We start from the raw sequence: 22,336 nt of genomic DNA on the forward strand, positions 1-22,336 counted from the left end.
CTGATCTTATCACATTCAGGGAGAGTCTGGGGAAGATTGAGGCAATCATTCTCCATGAGACAAAGAAGCACTGCAGCCCTTCTGGTGAGCGAAAACCCTTCCAGGAGCCCATTCAGCCAGGTGGTGCAGAAAGATGTTGACGGCAGCATGAAGCCAGCATATTTCATTGGATTCACCAAACACTTAATGGCGTGGTCCATATTATAAAGGGCCCCTGGACGGTGCTTTGCCTCAGGCATCTGAATCACTTTTACTGTCCCTGGTCCTTCTTTTGCTGCAGTGGCTCTTTATAGCCCAGGACACTATGTGTATTAAAACAACAAATATTCATGTTGAGCTGGTCAATATTTATACTGTTAGTCGTGTAGTCAAACTGCTTTCACTCCTAACTTGGTCATGAGGGTCAAAAAGTGAGCAAGCAGCGATGAGACACGCATCCGTCAGGGGTTAGAGCCGAGCAAACAGTCGCTGTTTGCGCGGCGGTCTCTCCACATTTGGCCGAGTCCAGCGTCCACGTCACTCCCCGACGGCGGAATCACACGACGGAGGACCGCGCGACACCGAGGCGCTCCCGGAACTCGGCGGAGGAAGACGGTGACGGACCGCGACGGGGACTGTCCGCAGACAAAAACGCCGTCTTCCCCCCCTCCTGGACCTCGGGTAAATATGTCCACCTTGTAATTATTCGTCGCTTTTGCTAATTCCCGTGTTCAAGGGCTTCTTTAAGAGCCCAGTAAAAGCAGCGTGGGAACTACACCAGCGCAATGACTAGCAAGCTTCGAGCGGCGGTGCTCTGCTCATAAACTGTGTGTGTTGCTATGGCACTGCCAAGCAACATCCCACCTGCTGCCCAGGAAATTCTATGAAATGATTTCATTTCTCGTGTATTTATAACCCTCTTAATTCAGTTTTACCTTTGCTATTTAATTTGACGCACATTTGTTGGTTGCAAAATAAAATATGTGGCATATTTCTGCAAACCAGACCTCTGTTTACATTTAATTTTGTTTTATATAAAGTATACTTTACTCTATTTTTTTTTTTAATATATATTTTTGTTTCTTGTCTTATTGTTCTATTTCTGAGTCAAGATTTATGTGACAGCAAATATTACTTTTTATTTTTAGATCAATCCTTGAAGGAAGAGTTGCACACGATGGTGATCTCCAGCGCTAAGAAGAATGCCCTTTGACTTGAAGAGCACATGTCGCCAGTGAAGGTGCCGACCCATTGTGTGGCTCTCTTTTGTATCTGTGACAGCTCTTGTTATTACAGGCATCGATGCATGCCAACGCCAGGATACAAAGAAATTCCATTATCCCTCATCTCCTGTGTGCTGCCTCTGTGGCGGAAAAAAAAAAAAAAAAGAAAAGAAAACCACCACACCATGCCGTCCTCAGGACTGGAACGGGGGAGAATTATGACTCAGAAATGAGGAGGGAGAATTCTGTCCATGAGCGGAGAGCATGCACATTTCCCTTGATGTCTCCTCTAGTAGCCGTAGTTTCCTTAATTGTTGTTGATAACTGCATCCTTTTACTTCAACTGAGGTTCATTTCAGGGACTGGAGAGAGAGAAACGCACTCAAGGGCGCCTCCAAAACGTGGTCTGCTCTTATCTGAGCGGTCAGGAGGGGTGGATTCTTCTCGACAGTCACTTATCCAGCGCGATAGAGATAGTGGTGGGAAAGGAGCGATGGGAGGAGTGAGGAGAAAAGAGAGCGAGCGTACTTAACCCTGCCACTGAGTGACTCTTGTAACCAGGGACAAAAGGTAGCAACGCATCCAACGCCACTTTTCGCCCACGGACTGCTGCGAAGAAATGAGGCCGGCACTCAGCGCGTATTCTGACTTAACAATCTCCATCACAGGCACCCTGGGGTGTCCTTCGTCTGGCTCGGATAACCGCCTTCTTCAGCTTTAATGGGAGCTGCTGTGATTTTCCTGTAAAAACAAACCCATGTCAAGGGTGACGGTGGGCTTCAACTGGCATTCATATGTCTGTGTTTTTGGCAGAGGAGAAAACCAGAGAGGAGGGAGTAACAGGTGCGGCTTGTCAAGGTGGATTTAAAAGTGTGGAGTGAAGCTAAAGATCATGGGGAAATCCAACAGCAAGCTCAAACCGGAGGTGGTGGAGGAGCTTACCAGGAAAACATACTGTGAGTACTTTCACCACACTCCACTGAAAACGCTTCTCTGCAACTGTGCTTACTCAGTCATATTTTTCGACTCCGTAAACATCCCTTGTGGATCTGCTCGCCCTCATTTAGCAACAACTGAATGTCAGCTGGGAACCATTCCCGCATTTATTTTCATTTACATTTGGATGTGCATGCAATCATGATTGGCTTATGTTTGCCAAAGTTGTCATCAGCATCTTTAAATCACGCAGAGGCCACTCATGAATATGGAGATGCTACGCTTGCTAAGAAAGAGGCTGAGGAGCTCTGGCTCTTTTCAGATATTCCGGGTGAAATATGCTGTGTACTAAAACATGTGCGTCATTTTTACGGTGCTGTCAAAGTCATCTTGGACATTCCAAGTCATCACAGTAGATCACAGGATTCCTCCAATAAAATATAGATTTCAAGGCTTTTGGAGGCAGTGATGTATAAAACAAACCATAGATGTGGAATCCCTCGCATCTTCCACTTCGTGCCACCACTGTTCTTGACTCAGGCTTGACCTGCTCCACTCTTCTCTGTCTTCTCTAATGCACATCCAAGTAAAGTTTTCGCATGGTTCATAAGACGTCTCTGAGGTGGAAATGGACTGTGATGATCTGTGATGATTCTTGTCCTTTTGATTTGGCATTTTATGCATTTGATATACAGCCATTGTTGCTTTGCAAAAAATGTCGTTGTAAACAAAACCTACACCTAATAACTTTAGCAACTTGTTGGCTTCGTCTTGTTTGCAAAGATATTGTGTCTTTAGGAAGAAACCTAAAAAGATGAAACCTGAAAAAAACATATATGGTCGAGCTAACAGCTAGCATGCTGGTTAGCACAGGTTAGCACTATCTGTTGTTATAAGAGGAGATATGATATCAGATACTTGACATCTGCCCCACTACAGTGGTTTTTTTTTTACGGTGATGTAGAGAAGTGTCCTCGGTCTGTCTCTCTCTTTGCATTCATAGTGTCCGGCACCGATAATAATAACAGAACTGTACGAGGGAGCTACACTGAAAGTGTTGTTTCCGATTGCTGTCGATCAGATATATTATGTACACATCTACAGATACATATATAAACATGGATGTTTTGTTCTCAAGGACCAAAAAAAGATCTCCGTTTTAAAGAACTGGAGCTCTGTGTCGACTGTTTCATGGTTCATACTTCACATTGTTAATACAGGTTCCTGGGTTATGTGTCATTATTTTAATATACTTCAGATGCATGGTGTTGGAGTATCACAGAGAGATGATATAAGCAACTCTAGGTTTTTTCAGAAATTGAAAATAGGACGAAACAAAGGTAATTGCGATTAGTTGATGAATCGGAAAAATAATAAATAGATTAGTGGGCAATGAAAAGTTGCAGCCCTAGTTGTTTTCCGATTCACCACGTCACTTGATGATTGCCACAATCCATCTTAGATAAAAAGTCATGGAGACCAGTTGTGAGTTATACACAAAGTGCATGACATTGTGAAACGCTGAACTAACCATCTATAATCATAGGTTGATCGCTGATCTGATCCAAGACAGGGTTATGGTCTGAAAACCCATTCAGATAGATGCGTAGCTCGATAAACCAATTCTGACTCAGCATCTCGTCTCAACTGATGTCGCCATTATTGAGAGTTAAAAACCTGTTGAAACCCACAATAATGAACAAACGTCCTCCGTGCTTCACGCTGCTATTTACCTTCTATTGGAGGTAGAGCGAATAACTGGTAGACTGAGATGGTGTCATCATGTATGGGAAACACTTTTGCCAAGTCATGATGCCATGTTTACGATGCTCTTTCACAGTAAATTGTGAACCAAGTCTGTTCACAATGTATTATCGTGAAAGCTTTCCGGATCCACGCTATGTTTTACAGCTGAACCATCATCTTCCACCACAGTGTAGAGTGTGAAAAACCGCAGCGTGTTTGAAACGGAGCGGAGAACCGCCACAGGGATGCGCTGCAAAATGGCTTTGGTGGAAACTCAGCGTTCATGACGTGTAGCCACTGCTCGATCAGGTGCAGAGATTACTTCCCAACAAAACAAGAGTAAAAATCTTTGGCTGATTTTCAATCGGAAGCATTTTGTGGAGACGCTATTTGAGTCATTGCTTTATCATTCCTCGAGTGAATATTGGTATTCTGTGAGCGTGCAGGTGTGAGGGGGAGTTGACGTCTGTTGACTGCCTAATGACAGTGTTATTTGAATAGTGATCTTCTCCACCAGAGAGCAAGACAGGCCGTAGTGGCAGGAAATTGCTGTGGAGGAAGATTGGGCCACTGCTGGGTTGACTGCCGGCTTCCCCCCCCCATCTCTTTCTTCTCCCTCTCCGTCGGTCTCCTTCACCCTTCCTCCCTATCTGTTTCACTCTGTCCTCTAATAGGGAATTGAATATTTTGATTGGGATTGTAGCTCCCCAGCATTACTTTGAGGCACCAAGCTTTCTCTCACAGCATGAGGATTCTAGTTCTTGTCTGGAGACTTGCATCACTTCTCCTTTCCTTCATCCTGAGGAGTTTTTTTTTTTGTCCCTCCCAAGTGCTGTCTGTCATTCCAGTCCCCACTTTCTTGGGCTCTTGACAGATTGGGGACTTTCTATGTCTGTTTTTTTTTTATTTTTGAGAACAGAAGAATAGTCTTTTTTTTTTTTTTTTTTTTAGAAATATGAAAGGAGAGTTTCAACAAGTCAAACTGCCAAATATGGTTCTTAAGTTTAAAAAAAGGCTTGGATAGCTCAGAAGGGGTATTTTCAGTGATTTGAAAGCGAAAGATAAAAGACAAAATGAAATCTGAGAGTAACGTGAACAATTCAAAGTGCATGGACAATGATACCAGACCATGCGATACCAAGCATGGCTTAAAACTAAATTACATATTCCTCTTTTGGACTGGTTATTGTCCGTTTTTTAACACTCATATTTTGCAGAAACTACTCTTACGAAAGCAAGGAGCCAATAATTGAACAATGCAGGGCAAAGCCATCGGGACAGCAATGAACAGTGACAAGCTAATGATCAGGAACATCGTAATTATTTAGGATAATGACATACATTAATGACGCGAGAGGCTGAAAATCAATCATCAGTCATCACAATTATATGTGAGTTTTCATTTTAAGACTTGTGTATTGTCTTGAAGAGCCATTTACTTCAAGCAGAATTTCCGTATTTGAAATTCAAAGTGGCAACAAAACTGCTCTAAAACTGGATCATTCAGAGATTTGGAGTTTAGTTTTTGCTCAAAACATTACAACCAAGCAGGCGAATCCAAGTGACGCAATGGTGCCTCCCAGCAAAGAGTCCCAGACTCATTTCATTGTTGTAATTGTGCCCTGAAAGCCAAACCATGCTGCCATCTCCGAGCTCTGGGGCTTCTAGCTTGTGGCAGCCCTTCGGTTAGAATGAAGGAGCTTCCTGCCGTGTGGAGATGCATGTTATCCTCATGCTCATGTGAGTGCCTCCTCTCACTTGTACGTGGGCGTGAGTATATCCGTGTGAGTGATGCGTGGCGTCCGATGAACAGCCAGTGTATTGAGGCCGGGCGTCCCCCCTGGCAGTTTCCCCGTGTGGCCATGATAAACTCCAATCCCCCATGACCATGGAGTCATTATATAAGTGGAAGAATACAGATGGATGGATGAGTCGATGATGGACTGAGACACCAAATACGAGGAGAAGGCAGTACAGAGACGAAGCACAGCCCATTCGCCCTAGAATCACCTTCAATCATTGTCTCGTTTTATTGGCCCACGTCAGCAATAAAAAAATAAAATAAAATTGAATAACTCTCCTTCCCTCTACGGAGGTTGGATGTTCATCTCTGGTGCTTCACCATTGCGTGTCTTTCTCCGACTACGCAGATGAAAACAAATAGGATCATCACTCTCCTTGCAGTCTTAATGGAGAGGTGAAGAAAAGAGAAATTATGATTATAGTAACTGTGCTTCATAGAAATGTTTGTCTATCCTCATTTCAACTGAAGTTCTTATAAATAGTATCTTGAGAGAAATGTGTGACTGAGCTTTGCTATGGGAAGTGTGTGAATAAAGTGGTTCTAGATGGAGCGTAAGGCACTCATACTGGTATCTGAGATAAAAAAAAAAAAGAGGAAAAATTATTTAAATAATAGAAAGAATAGCGAAAGTTCAAAAGTACCACTGAGATAGTAAGCCAAAATATGAAAAGTTGGACATTATTACTGAATAAATACAGTATATAGTTGACTTTTCAATGTTAAAAAAAGTAAAGTAAAATAAATAAATAAAACTGTCCCCCTCATTCCAGTATGGTTTGTTCCATTCTTTGAAAATTAAATATAAATGTATTATGGATGATAAAATAAACTTTCACCAATTCATGTAGTTTTTAATAATAATAGAAATAACAGAAAATGTTCCGGACCAGTGCAACCCAGTTTGAAGTGCAAGTTTGGAGTATATTTTCCATATATATTTTCTCTCAAAGATGGAAGCATTAAAGGAAATCCCCTGCAGCAAACTCTGCAAAGTACACTGTGTCTTTGGCCTTTAAAAGGTGAAACAGCTTTTCACAAGTGTTTTCATGACTCTTGGTGAGGAAATCTCATTTCTCCACTCCTGGTGGTGGGTGGTTTTTGTGGTGCAGGACCTCTCTCATCTCAGGGAAAACAGAGTTTTTAGAGCGTCAAACTGCACCTCACCACATCTCTGTCGTCCCAGAAACGGTTTTCCAAACGAGTGCACTTGTATCGCATGGAAACACCAGCACCCATTCTCAAATATCTGCAGGATGTAAGCTGTGCACGTGAATAAGAACGGTGCTTTTGTTAGATGTCAGAGCAATGAGGGCTCTCACAGTGACAGAGTACACGCTGGACGTGTTTGAGCAAACCCTGGAGGGGAAAAACCCATCCAGCGCTCTCGCGCCAGGGATTATTATATTATTGCCTTTGTCCAAGCTGAGTAATGTATTTTTTATTATTAAATCATTGCCATGGAAAATGTCCACACTTTCCGACAGCAGTGATGGTTGCAGGCCGTGTAAAGGCTGTTTCTCTGTCTTTTATAAGATTGACCCTGGTGGCTTTTTTGTCATAGTACAAATGAACTAATACAGTTTCAGCAAAAACATGTGCTTAGCTGAATAGGTTATGTTTTTATTTGAATAAATTAAAATGGATTTTTGTTTGGAAAAGATGTCATGGATTTCAGTTTGTGTCTATTGTCCTACAGTATATCCTCATTTCTGTATGAGCCTCTGTGTTCAGGATGGGTGATAACTTATCGTTCACGATATACCGCCAAACACAATCTCACGATGGCAATTCTGCATCTCACGATACATTCCTTAAACACATGGCAATCGCTGCATTGGACCTGCACATGCGACAGCGCGCTGTGCGTTTGACAGCCGACACCGGCGTAACATTTGACATTTGCGGAGAGTGCGGTGGACTTTGGTTCACGATCGTAGTTTTAAACTTATTTTTAATACAGGGGACATTTGATAATGTCACTGGTCGACTCTGAGTCTCTGGATCCCTCTTTATTTTATTAGATGGAGTGGTCCTCATAGGTTCTCTGACACAGTCATCGGCCTTGGTTCACATCAACACATGCAGGTCTCCTGTAGCGCTGGCTCCTCACCCAAACACCATGGTAAAAACAGTTATATATTGGACGGAGCTCCGCTCCGGTCTTGGCGGCTGCGTCCTCTTCCGCTTCCCCATTAGGGTTCACTGATTGCGGACACACTCTCACAGGCAGCGCTAATGCTACACCCCGGCATCAGTTAGGGACCATCAACAAATTCTAAAGTGGTCAAAGTATTAGTGAAATGTTCAATAAGGCAATGGAAAACAACCATTTTAGACAAAGGACTGACAGTTTGTATAATGATTTGGAGAATAGAATATGACTACATGATCATTTATTCACATGATTTCTAATATTTCTTCAATAGTATCTAGGAAATGTGTCCAGACTGGTCCATAGTTAAAGTCAACTGTTAAGAGACATGAGATACAGCAGACAGACGGCTCAATAAAGCTGGCAGAGCAGTCTGTCAGGCACCAGCAGCTTCTACCAGATGTGAAACATCGAATTTCTCATCTCTACACTTAGTTAACTATTATATTTAAACATAAACAAATAATGATGTTGGAAACAAACTGCACTATTAAGTTTCATCATAAAACACTTTAGTGTGTCCAACACTTGGAATGGAATGAAAATGTATTTATTGTGATATTTATCCTTATCCTTATCGCAACATTTATCATGGTAACTTTATATGTCCATATCGCCCATCCTTACTACTGTATATATATTCACTTCTAAACTTGACAATCAGCCACAGTGGAGCCGAGGAAAATGTCGATTGTCTCTCTAACCGTTGCAGATTGTGATTGTGTCGAACACATATAGTCCGCTTGATTGAATGAACAAGTCTCTCAAAAGATCAGCTGGTTAAACTAGAGTTATTGATTTCCAGCCACCCGTTTCATGCCTTGGAGGCTGTGGGTCTGAAAATTGCTCGGTGTTTTTGAGGGGAAAAAAGGAGATAAAGGGGGAGAATTGGCTGATTGTAATCCGACAGGTAATGTGGCTTGTGTGTGCTGATAACACATCCTTCCTTATAAACCCTCCTTTCTAAACATGCCTGACCTTCAGTCTTTCAATCTGAAGCGTTGCCTTTTTCAGACTCCTCCACTTACCAGTCTTACTCCGAGGAAAGCTTAAAACATCATTGGCTTTCATTGTTCACTGTAGCAACTGTGATGCTGTCGGCTGGTGAAACAAGTCACAAACTTTGTGTTTAACAATGCCTCCAACTACACAATTTAATCAGCTCTAATGGTTATTATTTTTTCTCTCCTGCAGTCACGGAGAAAGAGGTGCAACAGTGGTAAGTGTTCATTTTCTTTTTCATTGGAACTAGAAAAGGGACAAGCCCAGCTTTAATTTTCTCGAGATGCCGGACAGCGTTTCGAGTACACCATTGTACGCGTTGTGGATTTACTCAATTACGGACCATTCAAATGAATGTGGGTTCCTGATCAGTCATTCTTTTTCATCCCATTTCAATTTCATTTATCTGGATCCCACACATACATATTCACCACCACAATTACTGTGTCCACAACAGGATTGAAAAGAGGCAGCATGAGGAATAAATGTTATGATTTCTGCCCTCATTACGGTTTGTTTGGGTTCTATTCTTAATAGTGCACACCACAAGTCACAGCATGAGTTCATGAAATGAAATACATGACAGTGAAATGTGACTCTTGCCAGAGCCATCAACATCTTGGGAAATAATTTATAAACAAAATCCTGAGACAAAGCATTGGAATTGGTTTCCTTTGATGCCCTCTTTCACAAAGAGTACGTATGAAAACATCAAAAATGTTGCGGCTGCATTTATATACTTGAAGGATATTACCTAGTAGTGATGGTTGGTGAGGCTTCAAGAAACACTGTCCTCATTTCTGGAGCTCAGACTGCATGTCAGACTTTGTTTTAGATAGGTGTTCAGACCCACAGCCAGTGCCATCTAGTGGGCACTGTTTCATGAAGCCTCACCAGCCTGTCACCACCTAGTAGCATTTGTCTATTTGTTTCAGAGGCAAGTCTGTTTCCAGGGAGACCGGTCAGGGTCATTCTCATAACAGGCTTTTAGCTCCGTGTGACTGGGCAGATTAACCCATGAATTATTTTATGTACTCAAATGACATTTACTGTACTCAACTCAGACTACAAAGTGGGTAAATAACTGTGAGGACACAGCCATAAAAGTAGTTCCGTCTTACAGAGATGGTTACGTGGCTGTTGGGTTTCAGGCGAAACCAAAGAGTGCAAAAGTGTTGTGTCAGAAATGGAACACTTAAATAAAGCGATCACTCATCCATGTTCACACTTCAGTGGCTCTGCATCGGTGTTGTATTTCACAATCTAGTTTTGCATGCATGAGGAGATCTTTGCCTTCATGAGATACTAGCTGTCCCTGTAAAAAAAATGGGGGGCATGAAGGACGTGTCAGTGCTACACACTGCGTCGTATAAGGGGCATTGCACTTGACTCTTGGTTGGCAGGTCCGGAGCGTTTAAGCCTGGCCTGCCGGAGTGCACTGGGCCGGATGGACACACACCCGCTAACCTCCAGCCCTCGGCTCTGCATCCCGCATTTGCTCTCACTGTCTTTCACAGCAGAGTTTGCATGAGTCCTTTCTTCAAGATCACAGGCAATTGGCGCGAGTGGGTGTGAGGGATAAGAGGGAATTTTACCAGGGGAAATGCCAGATGGCGTGTAATTAGATCACAGGCACGGACACAAAAATGAGCTGGGTTAGATCAACGCGTCTCATTTGCGCTATCGCGTCTGAAGGAAGATCATTAGTATTCTTTGGCCTCACCTGAAATCGATATCGGAATACCATAGTGGAGTGGTTGCTCTGCCAGCTTGGCTGGAACAGCCTTGTCCCACACAACACTTTAGAGAGCCACCATGGCCGCTGCCAAGACGCAGGAGGAAATGCCAGTCACAAATACTTTATCTAGCGGCTGCAGGCTCCACTGTGTGGTCTGCTGCGTAGTCTGCTCCTCCATGCCAGCTTGGTGTTACTCTACTTCAAGTACATGGTGGCTGTGTTTGTGTGTCGTGAAGTCCATTTCAGAAGCATGATTTGTTCCTGGCAAATGATGCGATGAAGACGTTGACTCCAGTCCAATGTGCTCTCCAACTGTGAAAGTGAAAGTGGAAACACAAAACACTGGTCTCACATCTTGATGAAAGCATCTGCATATTTGACCTCTTATTGATTAAAGACTCGAAAGATGTTTGTAAATACTGTCAAAGGCATTCAATTACATTCCCGGTATCACATGACTGAACCTCCCGTTTTCCCAAGCTAATGCATATGTAATGCACTTACACATCTCCCAAGACCAAGATACATTTAGTTTTAAGTGCACTTCCACATTATAGCTGCCAGGCTTGCTAGTACACAGTAAAAGACTTCTTTTAGCAGCAACCTCTGACCAAACTTGAGTTTTTTTCTGTGTGTGTTGGTCCTCAGGTCTTTGTCAATGTCTCAGGTCAGTGTTTTTCTACCTTTTTCCAGCCACGACACCCTTGGTTCACTGAAAAAATCACGGGGCACGCCACCAAAGGAACCTCGGCCAAAGCGCACTTGTGCTTAAAGTCGTATCGAAAATCCCTATTTGTAAAAAACTGTAGCTACTGACACTCGGTTCTTATTTTGCCTGGCTATTTGCAGAAACAAATTGCAGAAAATGTATTTTTTTCATGTGTGTCCAGAAATCATGTTATTTATTTATTTACTTTAGATAACTATTTCGATTTTATCACTTCTCTTTTGCATGATTTTATTGTAGTTTTGAGTTTCCAGACAAATCCTTATCGTTCTTTGCCTGAACTTGTTTCATAAAAACTATTAGTCTTTCTCTCTTTACATTTTGGAGCACATTTATTTTATTGTGCATTTAGTTTTTCGCCTACTTTTAAACCACAAAGCAAACTTTGACAGTCCATGAGTATCAAAAAGGTTTTGACGTGAGACGTCACGTTAGCCGTTAGCTCTGTTAGCTCTGCGGTGCAGACAGTCTTTGGCATGGTGGCGGCTCCGACAAGGATCCCTGCCTCCATGGTTCTGTGGTGAAAGTGTGTGGTCAAGTTAGAGGCGCATCAGGTTTAAAAACAGCTGGAAGTTGCGCATGTCAGCGGCTTCTTGGCTGTGAGTGTGTGAGAAGAGGAGCGTCGCGCACCACAGCAGCGCTGCTTTGACTGACGGACAGATCAGCGCATCAACACACTGTAGCTCTACAGTAGAGTGGATAGAAAGAATGTCAATCCATGTGATCTCCTCACCTTGGTTGCTCCTCCGCACCTTCTAATTCTCATGATTTAATGTCATCATATTGCCCACCTCTGTCTCCGGACAAATGAGGTGAAACTGGACCATTTTCCCACGGCACACCTGACAGTCTCTCGTGCCGTGGCACCCCAGTGGAAGAACAATGTCTCAGATGAATATACAAACCAGCTCCCAGTTGTGAATTGCAATGTGTAGAGTTGGGCTTCACCCACTGTTCACTCAGGTCCAGTTTGAGGTCACTACTCCGTGATTTGTGAATATTTTACAATCATATTAAACCTTAAACCAGATAAAGCCGAAAGAGCCGAAGTTTACTTGATTCCTGAAACCTTTTGAAGAAAGCTCTTCATTATTTTGACGGTTTAGGTCACATTACTACTGTAAACCAGGTCAGTCCGCTGCAGTCGGACTCAGCATCTTAAGCGAGTTATTGGCTTTGTTTATTTGGCTATTCTCTGCATTTCAGAAAGGCTCTGGAATGAAGATGGTCCACTTTCAAGCGCCAAACCTGTATCCAATTGGCTTATTTAAATCTTTATCATCTCTAGAGTTTGTTATTGAAAAATACCCTACAATATGGAAACATATGATTGGATTAAAGTACCTCAGTTCTCGACCACAATCCGTTCCAGACGGCCGTTTGAGAAGCGATTTGTTCGAAATCTGAATCGATTTTTCCCATTACGATGAATGGAAGAAGAAATAATGCGTTCCAAGCCTTAAAATAGGCTTCTGTAGGAGTGAATGTAGAGTGTCTGCTGCAGGTGCGCTGTTCCTCTATGTGTGTGGCCGCTGCATGTGGGAGGGGTTGCCGAGTGAGTGAGGTCTCTCCAGAAGTGAAGAGGTGCCCGGTGCGTGTCCAGCTCTGAATGTGCGCTTCTGTGCAGTTTGGCTGTGACAAAGTCATAAACCAAGTCACGCTCTGTCCCAGACTCGCCTCATTCCTGTCCCAGCTCCAGCCCACAACAGGACATCAAACCCTGGAGTGAGCGCTCCAGCACCTCCCCTGTGACACTCTACCACGGTCCAGTGCGGAGACAGGAAAGGTTTTACACCTCCATATGAAGGAAAAACAGTCAGTAAATGGAGCTAACGGGACACGTCTGCATACAGAGGCTGCGTTATACACAATAACAATGGGTCAGCTGATCGCTCCGTGCACGTTAAGTTTTTTCCGGCTTTTATTCGGGGACGTTTGAGTTCTGGATTTTCATTCAAAATCCCAAGCCAAAAAATCTCTAAATTTTTGTTTGAACTCCGATTTGTTGGAATTCCGGACGTTTGAAAACCGAGGCACCACTGTACACTGTACCACTGTACAAGAATGTGGTTAAGTATTTTATTTCAAATAATAATACTTGCAGTTGAATAAACTCTATGGTCTGTGACATGGATGATTTTAGGCCCAGATCCTGCTGCCCAAAACTGGACGTCTCAGTCTAGACTGCAGTTCATTGAACAGCCATGTTATCAAAAATGAACATGCTGAGAAGCGTGGCACAGGATTGGAACCCCGACAGTCGAGTGACATGTCTAACTTAGCGCTAAACCAAGGTACAAAAGGGAAATGCATTTCAACCAGAGCTGCTGCTTTATCGCAGCTACGCCTTTGATCCAGCAGATGATATTACTGAGGGAGAGGAAACATTTTTATTGACTTTGACTGAACCTCAGGCAGTGAGAAGAAAACATTGAAAGTGGCGCCTGGGAATATCTTCATCCGGCTTCTGTGCCTGCTGGTGTGAAGCAACCCAAATTATTCCATTCTGATTATAGACCGAGCTTCAGACATTATTCTCCACTTTTTAAAAATGATTTTTCTCCTGCTTATTTTCTTTAATTGGAATGAGTTCAGCATAGACTTTCAGAATATAAGCCAGTGTTCTCTAACTTCCCTTCATAAATCCAGGTCATTTTTACGTGACATTTACAGTACATGCTACTACCTCCAGACTTCTCACATTATGTGTTCTTTTTATGGCTGTATTGCTTGTCTATTATCGCTGTGGTAATATTAAACTTAAAGCATTTAGGTTTAGCACCGTAGGCGGAGGCGAGCAGTGAAATACCCGTCTCCGTCAGTCGTTCTTTTTCAGCCTCCTCCATATCTCTGAATTGCAGCCTTTTCAGAATAACCATACGAACATCTTGTGTCTTTTTCACCGTCGATCAAGTGCTCAAGGTTGTGTCTGATATTTCCGAGCTCCAGTTCTTTTGATCAGATATACATTCCACGTGTGAAGGCCGGCACCCTGAGCCACCATTGTTGGGACGTCATGGCTGCGCCTGTATATATAGATGAATATAAGCAATGCCAACCTCTGACTGACTGCATTTGAAATGGCTTATGAAGTGTTTCTATATTTAGGCTAATAGAGCCGTCAAGGCGCTCGTTTCCACGGGCGAGAGGAAGCTCTCAGACTTATCTCTGAGCCACGCGTATTATCAAAAGAGAACTAGAGTGTAATTCGATTAAAGTGAAGCACCTCAGGCTGGCTATTGGATTAGTGGGATTGCCTTATCTTAAATGATCCAAAGAGTGTTGCACTTCACCTTTTTGATCTCTCCTAACTACGTGCATCCGTCTGAGGGAAGCATTCGGTTTCTCTGGGTGTTTGATGTTTCTCCGTAAAAGTGTTTGCTAATTGATGCCACTTCTCTTGTCAGGTACAAAGGCTTCATCAAAGACTGTCCGAGTGGGCAGCTCGATGCTTTGGGCTTTCAGAAGATATACAAGCAGTTCTTCCCCTTTGGTGATCCCACAAAGTTTGCGTCGTTTGTCTTCAATGTGTTTGACGAAAACAAGGTTTGTAAATCCAGTCATCGAGACTCTTGCTGTGAGCGAGCTGGTGTGGAGTTCTTGCATTTTTAAAGAAACAAAAAGATACAACTTTACTTTGAGGTATCTTAAGCATCATAGTGCATTTACACTTGAATGTTTTAATGTTCATACTTAGTGATGGGTTGCTGAGGCTTCATGAAACAGTGTCCTCATTTTCTGTGCCCACTAGATGACGCTCTCTGCATTCAAATCTTCAGCTTTGTAGACATATTTCATTCTTCCTGCTTTGTATTTTATACTCCTTTTTTTCTATGAAAAACCTGAAAATAAAATATTACAAACAAAAAAAGAAAACTCATGCTTTATATTTTATACTCGTTTTTTTCTATGAAAAACCTGAAAATAAAATATTACAAACAAAAAAAGAAAACTCTCATCATGCTTTGTATTTTATACTCTTTTTTTTCTTTGAAAAACATGAAAATTAAATATTACAAACAAAAAAGAAAACTCTCATCATGCTTTGTATTTTATACTCCTTTTTTTCTTTGAAAAACATGAAAATAAAATATTACAAACAAAAAAAGAAAACTCTCATCATGCTTTGTATTTTATACTCCTTTTTTTCTTTGAAAAACATGAAAATTAAATATTACAAACAAAAAAGAAAACTCATGCTTTATATTTTATACTTGTTTTTTTCGATGAAAAACCTGAAAATAAAATATTACAAACAAAAAAAGAAAACTCTCATCATGGTTTGTATTTTATACTCCTTTTTTTCTTTGAAAAACATGAAAATTAAATATTTCAAACAAAAAAGAAAACTCATGCTTTATATTTTATACTTGTTTTTTCGATGAAAAACCTGAAAATAAAATATTACAAACAAAAAAGAAAACTCTCATCATGCTTTGTATTTTATACTCCTTTTTTTCTTTGAAAAACATGAAAATTAAATATTACAAACAAAAAAGAAAACTCATGCTTTGTATTTTATACTCGTTTTTTCGATGAAAAACCTGAAAATAAAATATTACAAACAAAAAAGAAAACTCTCATCATGCTTTGTATTTTATACTCCTTTTTTTCTTTGAAAAACATGAAAATTAAATATTACAAACAAAAAAGAAAACTCATGCTTTGTATTTTATACTTGTTTTTTCGATGAAAAACCTGAAAATAAAATATTACAAACAAAAAAAGAAAACTCTCATCATGGTTTGTATTTTATACTCCTTTTTTTCTTTGAAAAACATGAAAATAGAATATTACAAACAAAAAAAAAGAAAACTCATCATTTTTAAGTGGACAGTGCAACCTTCTGAGCTCTGAAAATTAGGACACTGTTTCATGAAGCCTCACCAACCCATCACTACTCATGTACGGTAACTTATGTCTGGATTTATGGAGTGTGATAAGTAGTGAAGTTAACTTAATCTGGTTATAAAGACTCAGGAACCCTTTATCAGCAGCACTGCTCTGTCAAATTGTGCAATTGCTATGAGTACTTTATGATTATAAACATTCATAACAACATCTATTAAACCTTATAATTTATTATATGATGATGTGTTATGACTGTACTAATAATGAACTAGAGATTGATGTCTAAATGCTACTTTATTATGTTCAAATGTGGAACTATTAACATGCTTTTGTTTCATTGTTGATCAAGACACAACATCAAAATGCGGCTGCTGAAAGTCATGTTTTGATAATAATAATGAAATGCTCGATTCAATGCAGGATCTGAAACGTGAAACCAAGGTGTCTGACATTTGTCTGAAGACAGGATCCACCTCTCTTATACACACATGACTAAAAACATATTGAAAATGACCCCCAACATTTTTCTTGGCGCCTCGTTGTTCTGTTAGTAAAGTGGTTGCACGGCTAGTCTAGAAAGACACGTGAAACCTAGCACAGCGCTGAAATAAAAAGCCACCTCTTACATCAGAAATATCAAAAACAGCAACAGGAAGGCTTCAGCTGCGACATGTGAGTGTTGCACTCCAGACGCTGCTCTTGTGTAAGTTAATGCGGTGGGATTCAGGTCGTTCTCTGAGCTGTCTAGAATTCGCCAGGCTCTAATAATATTGAAAAGCAGTCGCTAGCCAATCGTCCGTCCGTACTCTATCATTTAGCACCGGGACTAACCGTCCATGCCGCCATCAGCACATGCACTCAGAGGGAGTCCAAGTGTTTTATGACACACGTCAGGGACGGAGAGTTCTGCTCTCCGACGGCGTTCCACCCCCTGCCTGCGTCAAATCGTCGGCATCCATGACAGTAGGCACGAACTGTTGCTCAGTCTACCCCTTCATATCCTCCATAAGTCTCATTCAAAGTGGCAGTAGTTGAAGCCCACACCTCCTTCATGAGAGATCGCTCGCGTTCTTATTGTTGTTCTGTCGATATATTTCCATTCTCAGTCCATCTGTCGTGTAAAGGCTCGAGCTCTTTTCAGTTTTCACGTCCGCAGGAAGCTGGCACCAGCTGAGAATCAACACTTTGGTTATTAATTTGAGAGATTACCAGATTCAGCCGATTATGTAAATCCCACACCAACTGCAAACAACTGTGTTGTGTTTGGAAACAAGTTCAGAAAATCTGGAATTCTCATGAGAAGTGATCCGGATTATTAGAACAGTGAGCTGAGCTCCTTAGATGGAATGAACCTAGTGATGAACACATGATGCCAGTGGTAATGATGGTGTTGATCTCAACAGACTTTTGTGATCTGTAATGCATGAGCGGACAGATGCAATGTCTGGCCGAGGTTACGTCACACCAGCCTGAAGCCTCGGAGAGCACTTGCTTATTCTTTTGAAAGGAGAACTCTGGACTCCCGAGTGCTCGCAGGTCAATGCAGGGCAATCCATCTGCATCTCCTGGGAACATGAATCACCCACACCAGGAAGACAGTAAATCACCAGCTGCTGTTTGCTCCCATTTGAGTGACATTTGTTGAGTCACGGCTAACATGGCGAGCAAGTCTGGATTTGGTGAGACCTCTCACTCAGTGTCTATTTTGCCTGGCGAGCAGATGCCCAGTCTGCTCTTCAATGAAGTCATTAGCATCAATGGCTGTCCGTGATGTCAAATAGTTGTGAAAGTGAGAAATTACGTGTCGGTCCGGTGAAAAATATGAGCCAGATGCATCCATCTCACTAATGACCAAAGGTGGCATATTTGTGCCTCAGGAGGGAGAGTGAGAGCCAGGTGTAGGGCAAAAATAGCAGCCGACTTGGAGCCAGTGTCTGGCCCTGTTTTCTGTGGGCCGCTGCAAGGACATCACTGAGAGTGAGGTGTTGTTAAAGTCCAGTGACTGGGCATGAAGTAATATTCTCCTCATTTCTCTCTTGCTAAACCTGCAGGACGGACGCATCGAGTTCTCCGAGTTCATCCAGGCGTTGTCCGTGACTTCTCGAGGGACCTTAGACGAGAAGCTGAGATGTAAGTGCGCAAGATTCACCTTATAGATACAGTTTGGATCCCATCAGGTTTCCTCACTATTTCAGTGCTGACTAGTGTGGAACTTATGTATCTTTGAATTTCCCATGGTAACATATCCAACTGTGTTTGTTGACCATATTTTCAGATGACGCTCTTTGCATTAAAATCTTCAGCTTCAAAGAAATATTTCATTGAAAACTCTCATCATGCTTCGTATTTTACACTCCTCTTTACTATGAGAAACCTGAAAATACAGCATTACAAACAAAAAAAAGACTCATCATTTTTAAACAGAGAGCACCACCTTCTGGGCTCTGAATATTCGGACACTGTTTCATGAAGCCTAGTTATGGGCCAGTGAGGCTTCATGAAACAGTGTCCTTATTTTTAAAGCCCAGTAGATGGTGCTGTTGGTTTAGAAATAAGGTGAAGTTTCATTGAAGTGGCTGTTCAAATACAAAGATTTTAGAGCAGTGAGTGCCCTCTAGTGGGCTCTGAAAATAAGGACACTGTTTCATGAAGCCTCATCTGCCCATCACTGCAGATGAGTGAAAAGCTGAGATGTAAGAGCACAGCTGCAATCCAGATTCACCTTGTAGATGCAGTTTGGATCAGGTTTCATCACTATTTCAGTAGTGACGAGTATGGAACTTATGTATCTTTGAGTTTCCCATGGTACGATATCCAACTGTGTTTCTCCGACTTGTTGACCATATTTTCACGGCCGGGTTGAGTTTTATTTATCCGGGTTTGAGCCGAAGAACATTAAAGCCTGAGCAGAGGGAGTTTAGTTGACTGCAGTCTGTTTCTGCACCATTAGATGCCACTGCATTTCACTTACAAACGCAGGAACTTCAAAGCTTTTTTTTTTCTTCGTCAAAATAAGATTCAATGCCATTAACTTTCTGGGCTGGAACGGAGCTTTTAGATCTCAGCATGTGCTCAGTACGCTGTTGTGAACTTTAAAGCTACAGTTACACTTAACAGCGAACACGTCTCTCCGTCCAGGGGCTTTTAAATTATACGACCTTGACAACGATGGATACATCACCCGGGATGAGATGCTGAACATTGTTGATGCCATATATCAGATGGTGGTGAGTTTCACTTGCTATATATTATGGAGATTGATTTGTGAAGCATCAGCTAATGGATGCAGTTTCAGGGGAACACGGTGGAGCTGCCAGAAGAGGAGAACACCCCAGAAAAGAGAGTGGACCGTATTTTTGCAATGATGGACAAGGTATTTAAAATATTACAAGGGGATTTCACCTATAAATCATAAGTGCTTTGCAGTGCTAATGATTTATATACATGCGTGAACATAATCTTCAAATTTTCTTTCAGCCAGTTGTTTATATTTGTAGTGATGACCTGACAAGGTTTCATGAAAGACTGCCTTTATTCCTTGAGGCCACTAGATGGCACTGTCTCCTCTGTAATAACTGGTTTGGAAAAGGTGTTTCAATGACACTTTTTAAAATGAGTTGTGCAAAAGAGAAGAGAGTTTCATGAAACCGCACCAGCCCATCACTGGTGCCGTGTGATATGACAACATCTGGTCCGGCAGGATTAGAACGTGTTGACAATCTGCCAGAGTGAGGAGGTCGCATGGATGGAGGTCACATTCTTTACATGACAGTTCTATGCTAATGGAGGAAACACACAGTTAGGGGAACAACCTGGTCACAAGCACAACTTTGTTTGTTTCATGTTCCTCTAATTCGTCCACAAACATGGCAAACTTTATTGGCATACATGACTTTTTTTCAAAACTTAATTTACAGTCATAGAGAGTCAAAAACACGCTGCAAAATGTAAACATTCCAAGAATCCTTAGTGTTGTGAAGAAAGCGAATCAAACAAAACTTGAATTTTTGCTGCTTCTCCATCAAAATAGATGGTGAAGCAAGAAAACTTCACACACAAGTTTCAGCTTTATTCAAAGCTGCCTTTTACGTCACAAGTGTGCGCTTCATCAGTGATGCTATTTATCTCTTTGAATGGAATAAACCGTCTTTTCCTTTTTTGGTCTCAAAAAAAAAAAAAAAAAAAAAAAAAAAAAAAAATATATATATATATATATATATAAAATTAAAATACATCGCTATTAAATGGCTAAAAAAAAATATATATATATGTATATATATATATAATTAAAATACATCGCTATTAAATGGCTAAATAAAATGCTATTGTATTCTGTAGTTCATTGTATTTTCTGGCTGAAAGCTGAGCCTGTGTGTACAATATCCAATCGGATCAGAGCTTGCTTGATAACCCAGGAGGCTTTGATATCGCTTATAGTGATACCCAATATCGTGCAGTTGCCACAACTTTACTCTACTTTTAAATGTAAAGCAGCATGCGACTCACTGAAGAAAAACATGCCAATGATTGTGACAAATACTCCTTGTTGTTGACCTGCCTACACTAGTGCTTCACCCTGAGAGGCAGCATGGCTGCCTTCCAAGTGCACCACCATCGAGCAGCAGCGGAAAATACAGTCAGGCTGGAGACCCTCTTGTGCCCCCTGGTGGTGATCTTTTGGAAGGCTGTTATGGATTTCCTGTTTGTTCCAGAATGCGGATGGGAAGCTGACCCTGCAGGAGTTTCAGGAAGGCTCCAAAGCCGACCCGTCCATCGTACAAGCACTGTCCCTGTACGACGGACTCGTGTAGGACTGTGAGGTAGGTGTTTATCTCATTTTCTGAGATCATATTTCATTGTTGGAGAGAAGCCACTCGCAATGCAATACAAAATACCATATTAAAAAGCTATGATTGTCATGTCCTTTAGTGCTGTGATGGCATAATAAAAACAGCAGAGTGTGTGCTGGTAATGAAGCTCTTGGAGATCTCTGTTTGTTCTCATGAATTATTCACTTGGCACTTTTGTTTGCTGGCAATTCCAACATCTTGTAGTGTTGGAAGGAGCGTAACAACCCGCTCCTCTTGCTGCCTAATGCAATTCATCATCGGCTGCCAAATGTTCTCTCCGTCATGCTCAATATTTTGTCAACTGTGAAGTCAGAACGTCAATGAACGCGTTGTTTTAATCTTGTTTTTTCATCTGCATGCTCCTCACAAGTAACCCCAATATCTGCTGAGCGGTTGTTGTTCTCCAAACTTCTCAGATGGGTCCGACGACTCCTGCGCCAAACATGCTAATCGAGCACCATTGCACCTCTATCGAGAAGACGCCGAGCACTCTGCCATCAACTCACTCCCCCGGAACGTGGACTGCCAACTCCAATCGCATGGCCGCACAAGCACTTGTGTCAGTAGCTGTTTGTCTGCCTCTCCACTAAAGGACTGTGAAGAACATATATATTTATCGCCTGGAGCCTTCCAAGCAAAAGCCTCTCAGTCATTTCTGCCGCTCAGAGAAACCGCTCCATCTCAGCGTGGACTCAGTCTGGAAGGATCTGAACGCAGTTGTATATTGTACATATGATTATTTATTTTCACCCATAAATAATGGAATGGAGTATTTTTTATTTTGTATCCAAGTAGTATTGCACTGTCCTTACTGTGGGATTGCTTCTTCACATTTCCTGTTTTTTATTTGCCGAGCAGTGTTGGAGGAGCCGGTAGTTTACTGTGGATGATTTTACTATGTTTGCTGCCTGTTTGTCCCATTGTGTTTTTACTTCCCTGCAAGCATGGGCGACCACTGTCTGCAGTACTGCATGGCTGCATCCTGAATGACGTGAGCAAGCAGCAGCGCCAACGCTCCCAGCATACATTTGAATTGGGAGCATCGTTCTCCGCCCTCAGCAGACACAAAGACCTGGACTTGGAGAGCATCCACTCTGGCCGTTAAACCGTTTTTTGTCAGCTCCGTGGTGATGATTGTCCACAGCATGTGATGATGCCTTTCTTTTCGCCGGATTCCTTTTGAATATTTAGGGTGTTTTACTACTTGGTCGAATGCCTTATGCAATGGATTGTTTGCTAAACAATAAATGCCATTTTACCTGTACACCAACAGCATAAGAGCACAGAATAAAATGCATTTGAAGCTCCTATGTGTAGAATCCAGAGAG

The 22,336-nt window shown here is 41.8% G+C and overlaps 1 protein-coding gene across 3 annotated transcripts; it reads left to right on the forward strand.

Annotated features, from left to right (window-relative positions):
* Positions 1–481: 481 nt before the first annotated feature.
* On the forward strand, positions 482–22,285 carry LOC128762083 (neuronal calcium sensor 1). Of its 3 annotated transcripts, XM_053869925.1 has the most exons (10): positions 482–660; positions 1,128–1,219; positions 2,016–2,158; positions 9,035–9,059; positions 14,715–14,853; positions 18,210–18,288; positions 19,297–19,385; positions 19,454–19,531; positions 20,871–20,978; positions 21,425–22,284. In XM_053869925.1, exons 3-9 carry the CDS (start codon positions 2,095–2,097, stop codon positions 20,967–20,969), a joined length of 573 nt encoding a protein of 190 aa, XP_053725900.1. In that variant the 5' UTR covers positions 482–660; positions 1,128–1,219; positions 2,016–2,094; the 3' UTR covers positions 20,970–20,978; positions 21,425–22,284. The 3 variants fall into 3 exon arrangements, with proteins under 3 accessions (XP_053725900.1, XP_053725902.1, XP_053725901.1); XM_053869927.1 differs by lacking the exons at positions 482–660; positions 1,128–1,219 and adding an exon at positions 1,258–1,945 and having other exon boundaries at positions 21,425–22,285; XM_053869926.1 differs by lacking the exons at positions 482–660; positions 1,128–1,219 and having other exon boundaries at positions 1,258–2,158; positions 21,425–22,285.
* The last annotated feature ends 51 nt before the right edge of the window (positions 22,286–22,336 follow it).

Source organism: Synchiropus splendidus, chromosome 7 (assembly GCF_027744825.2).
Source record: "Synchiropus splendidus isolate RoL2022-P1 chromosome 7, RoL_Sspl_1.0, whole genome shotgun sequence".
NCBI lineage: Eukaryota > Metazoa > Chordata > Actinopteri > Syngnathiformes > Callionymidae > Synchiropus > Synchiropus splendidus.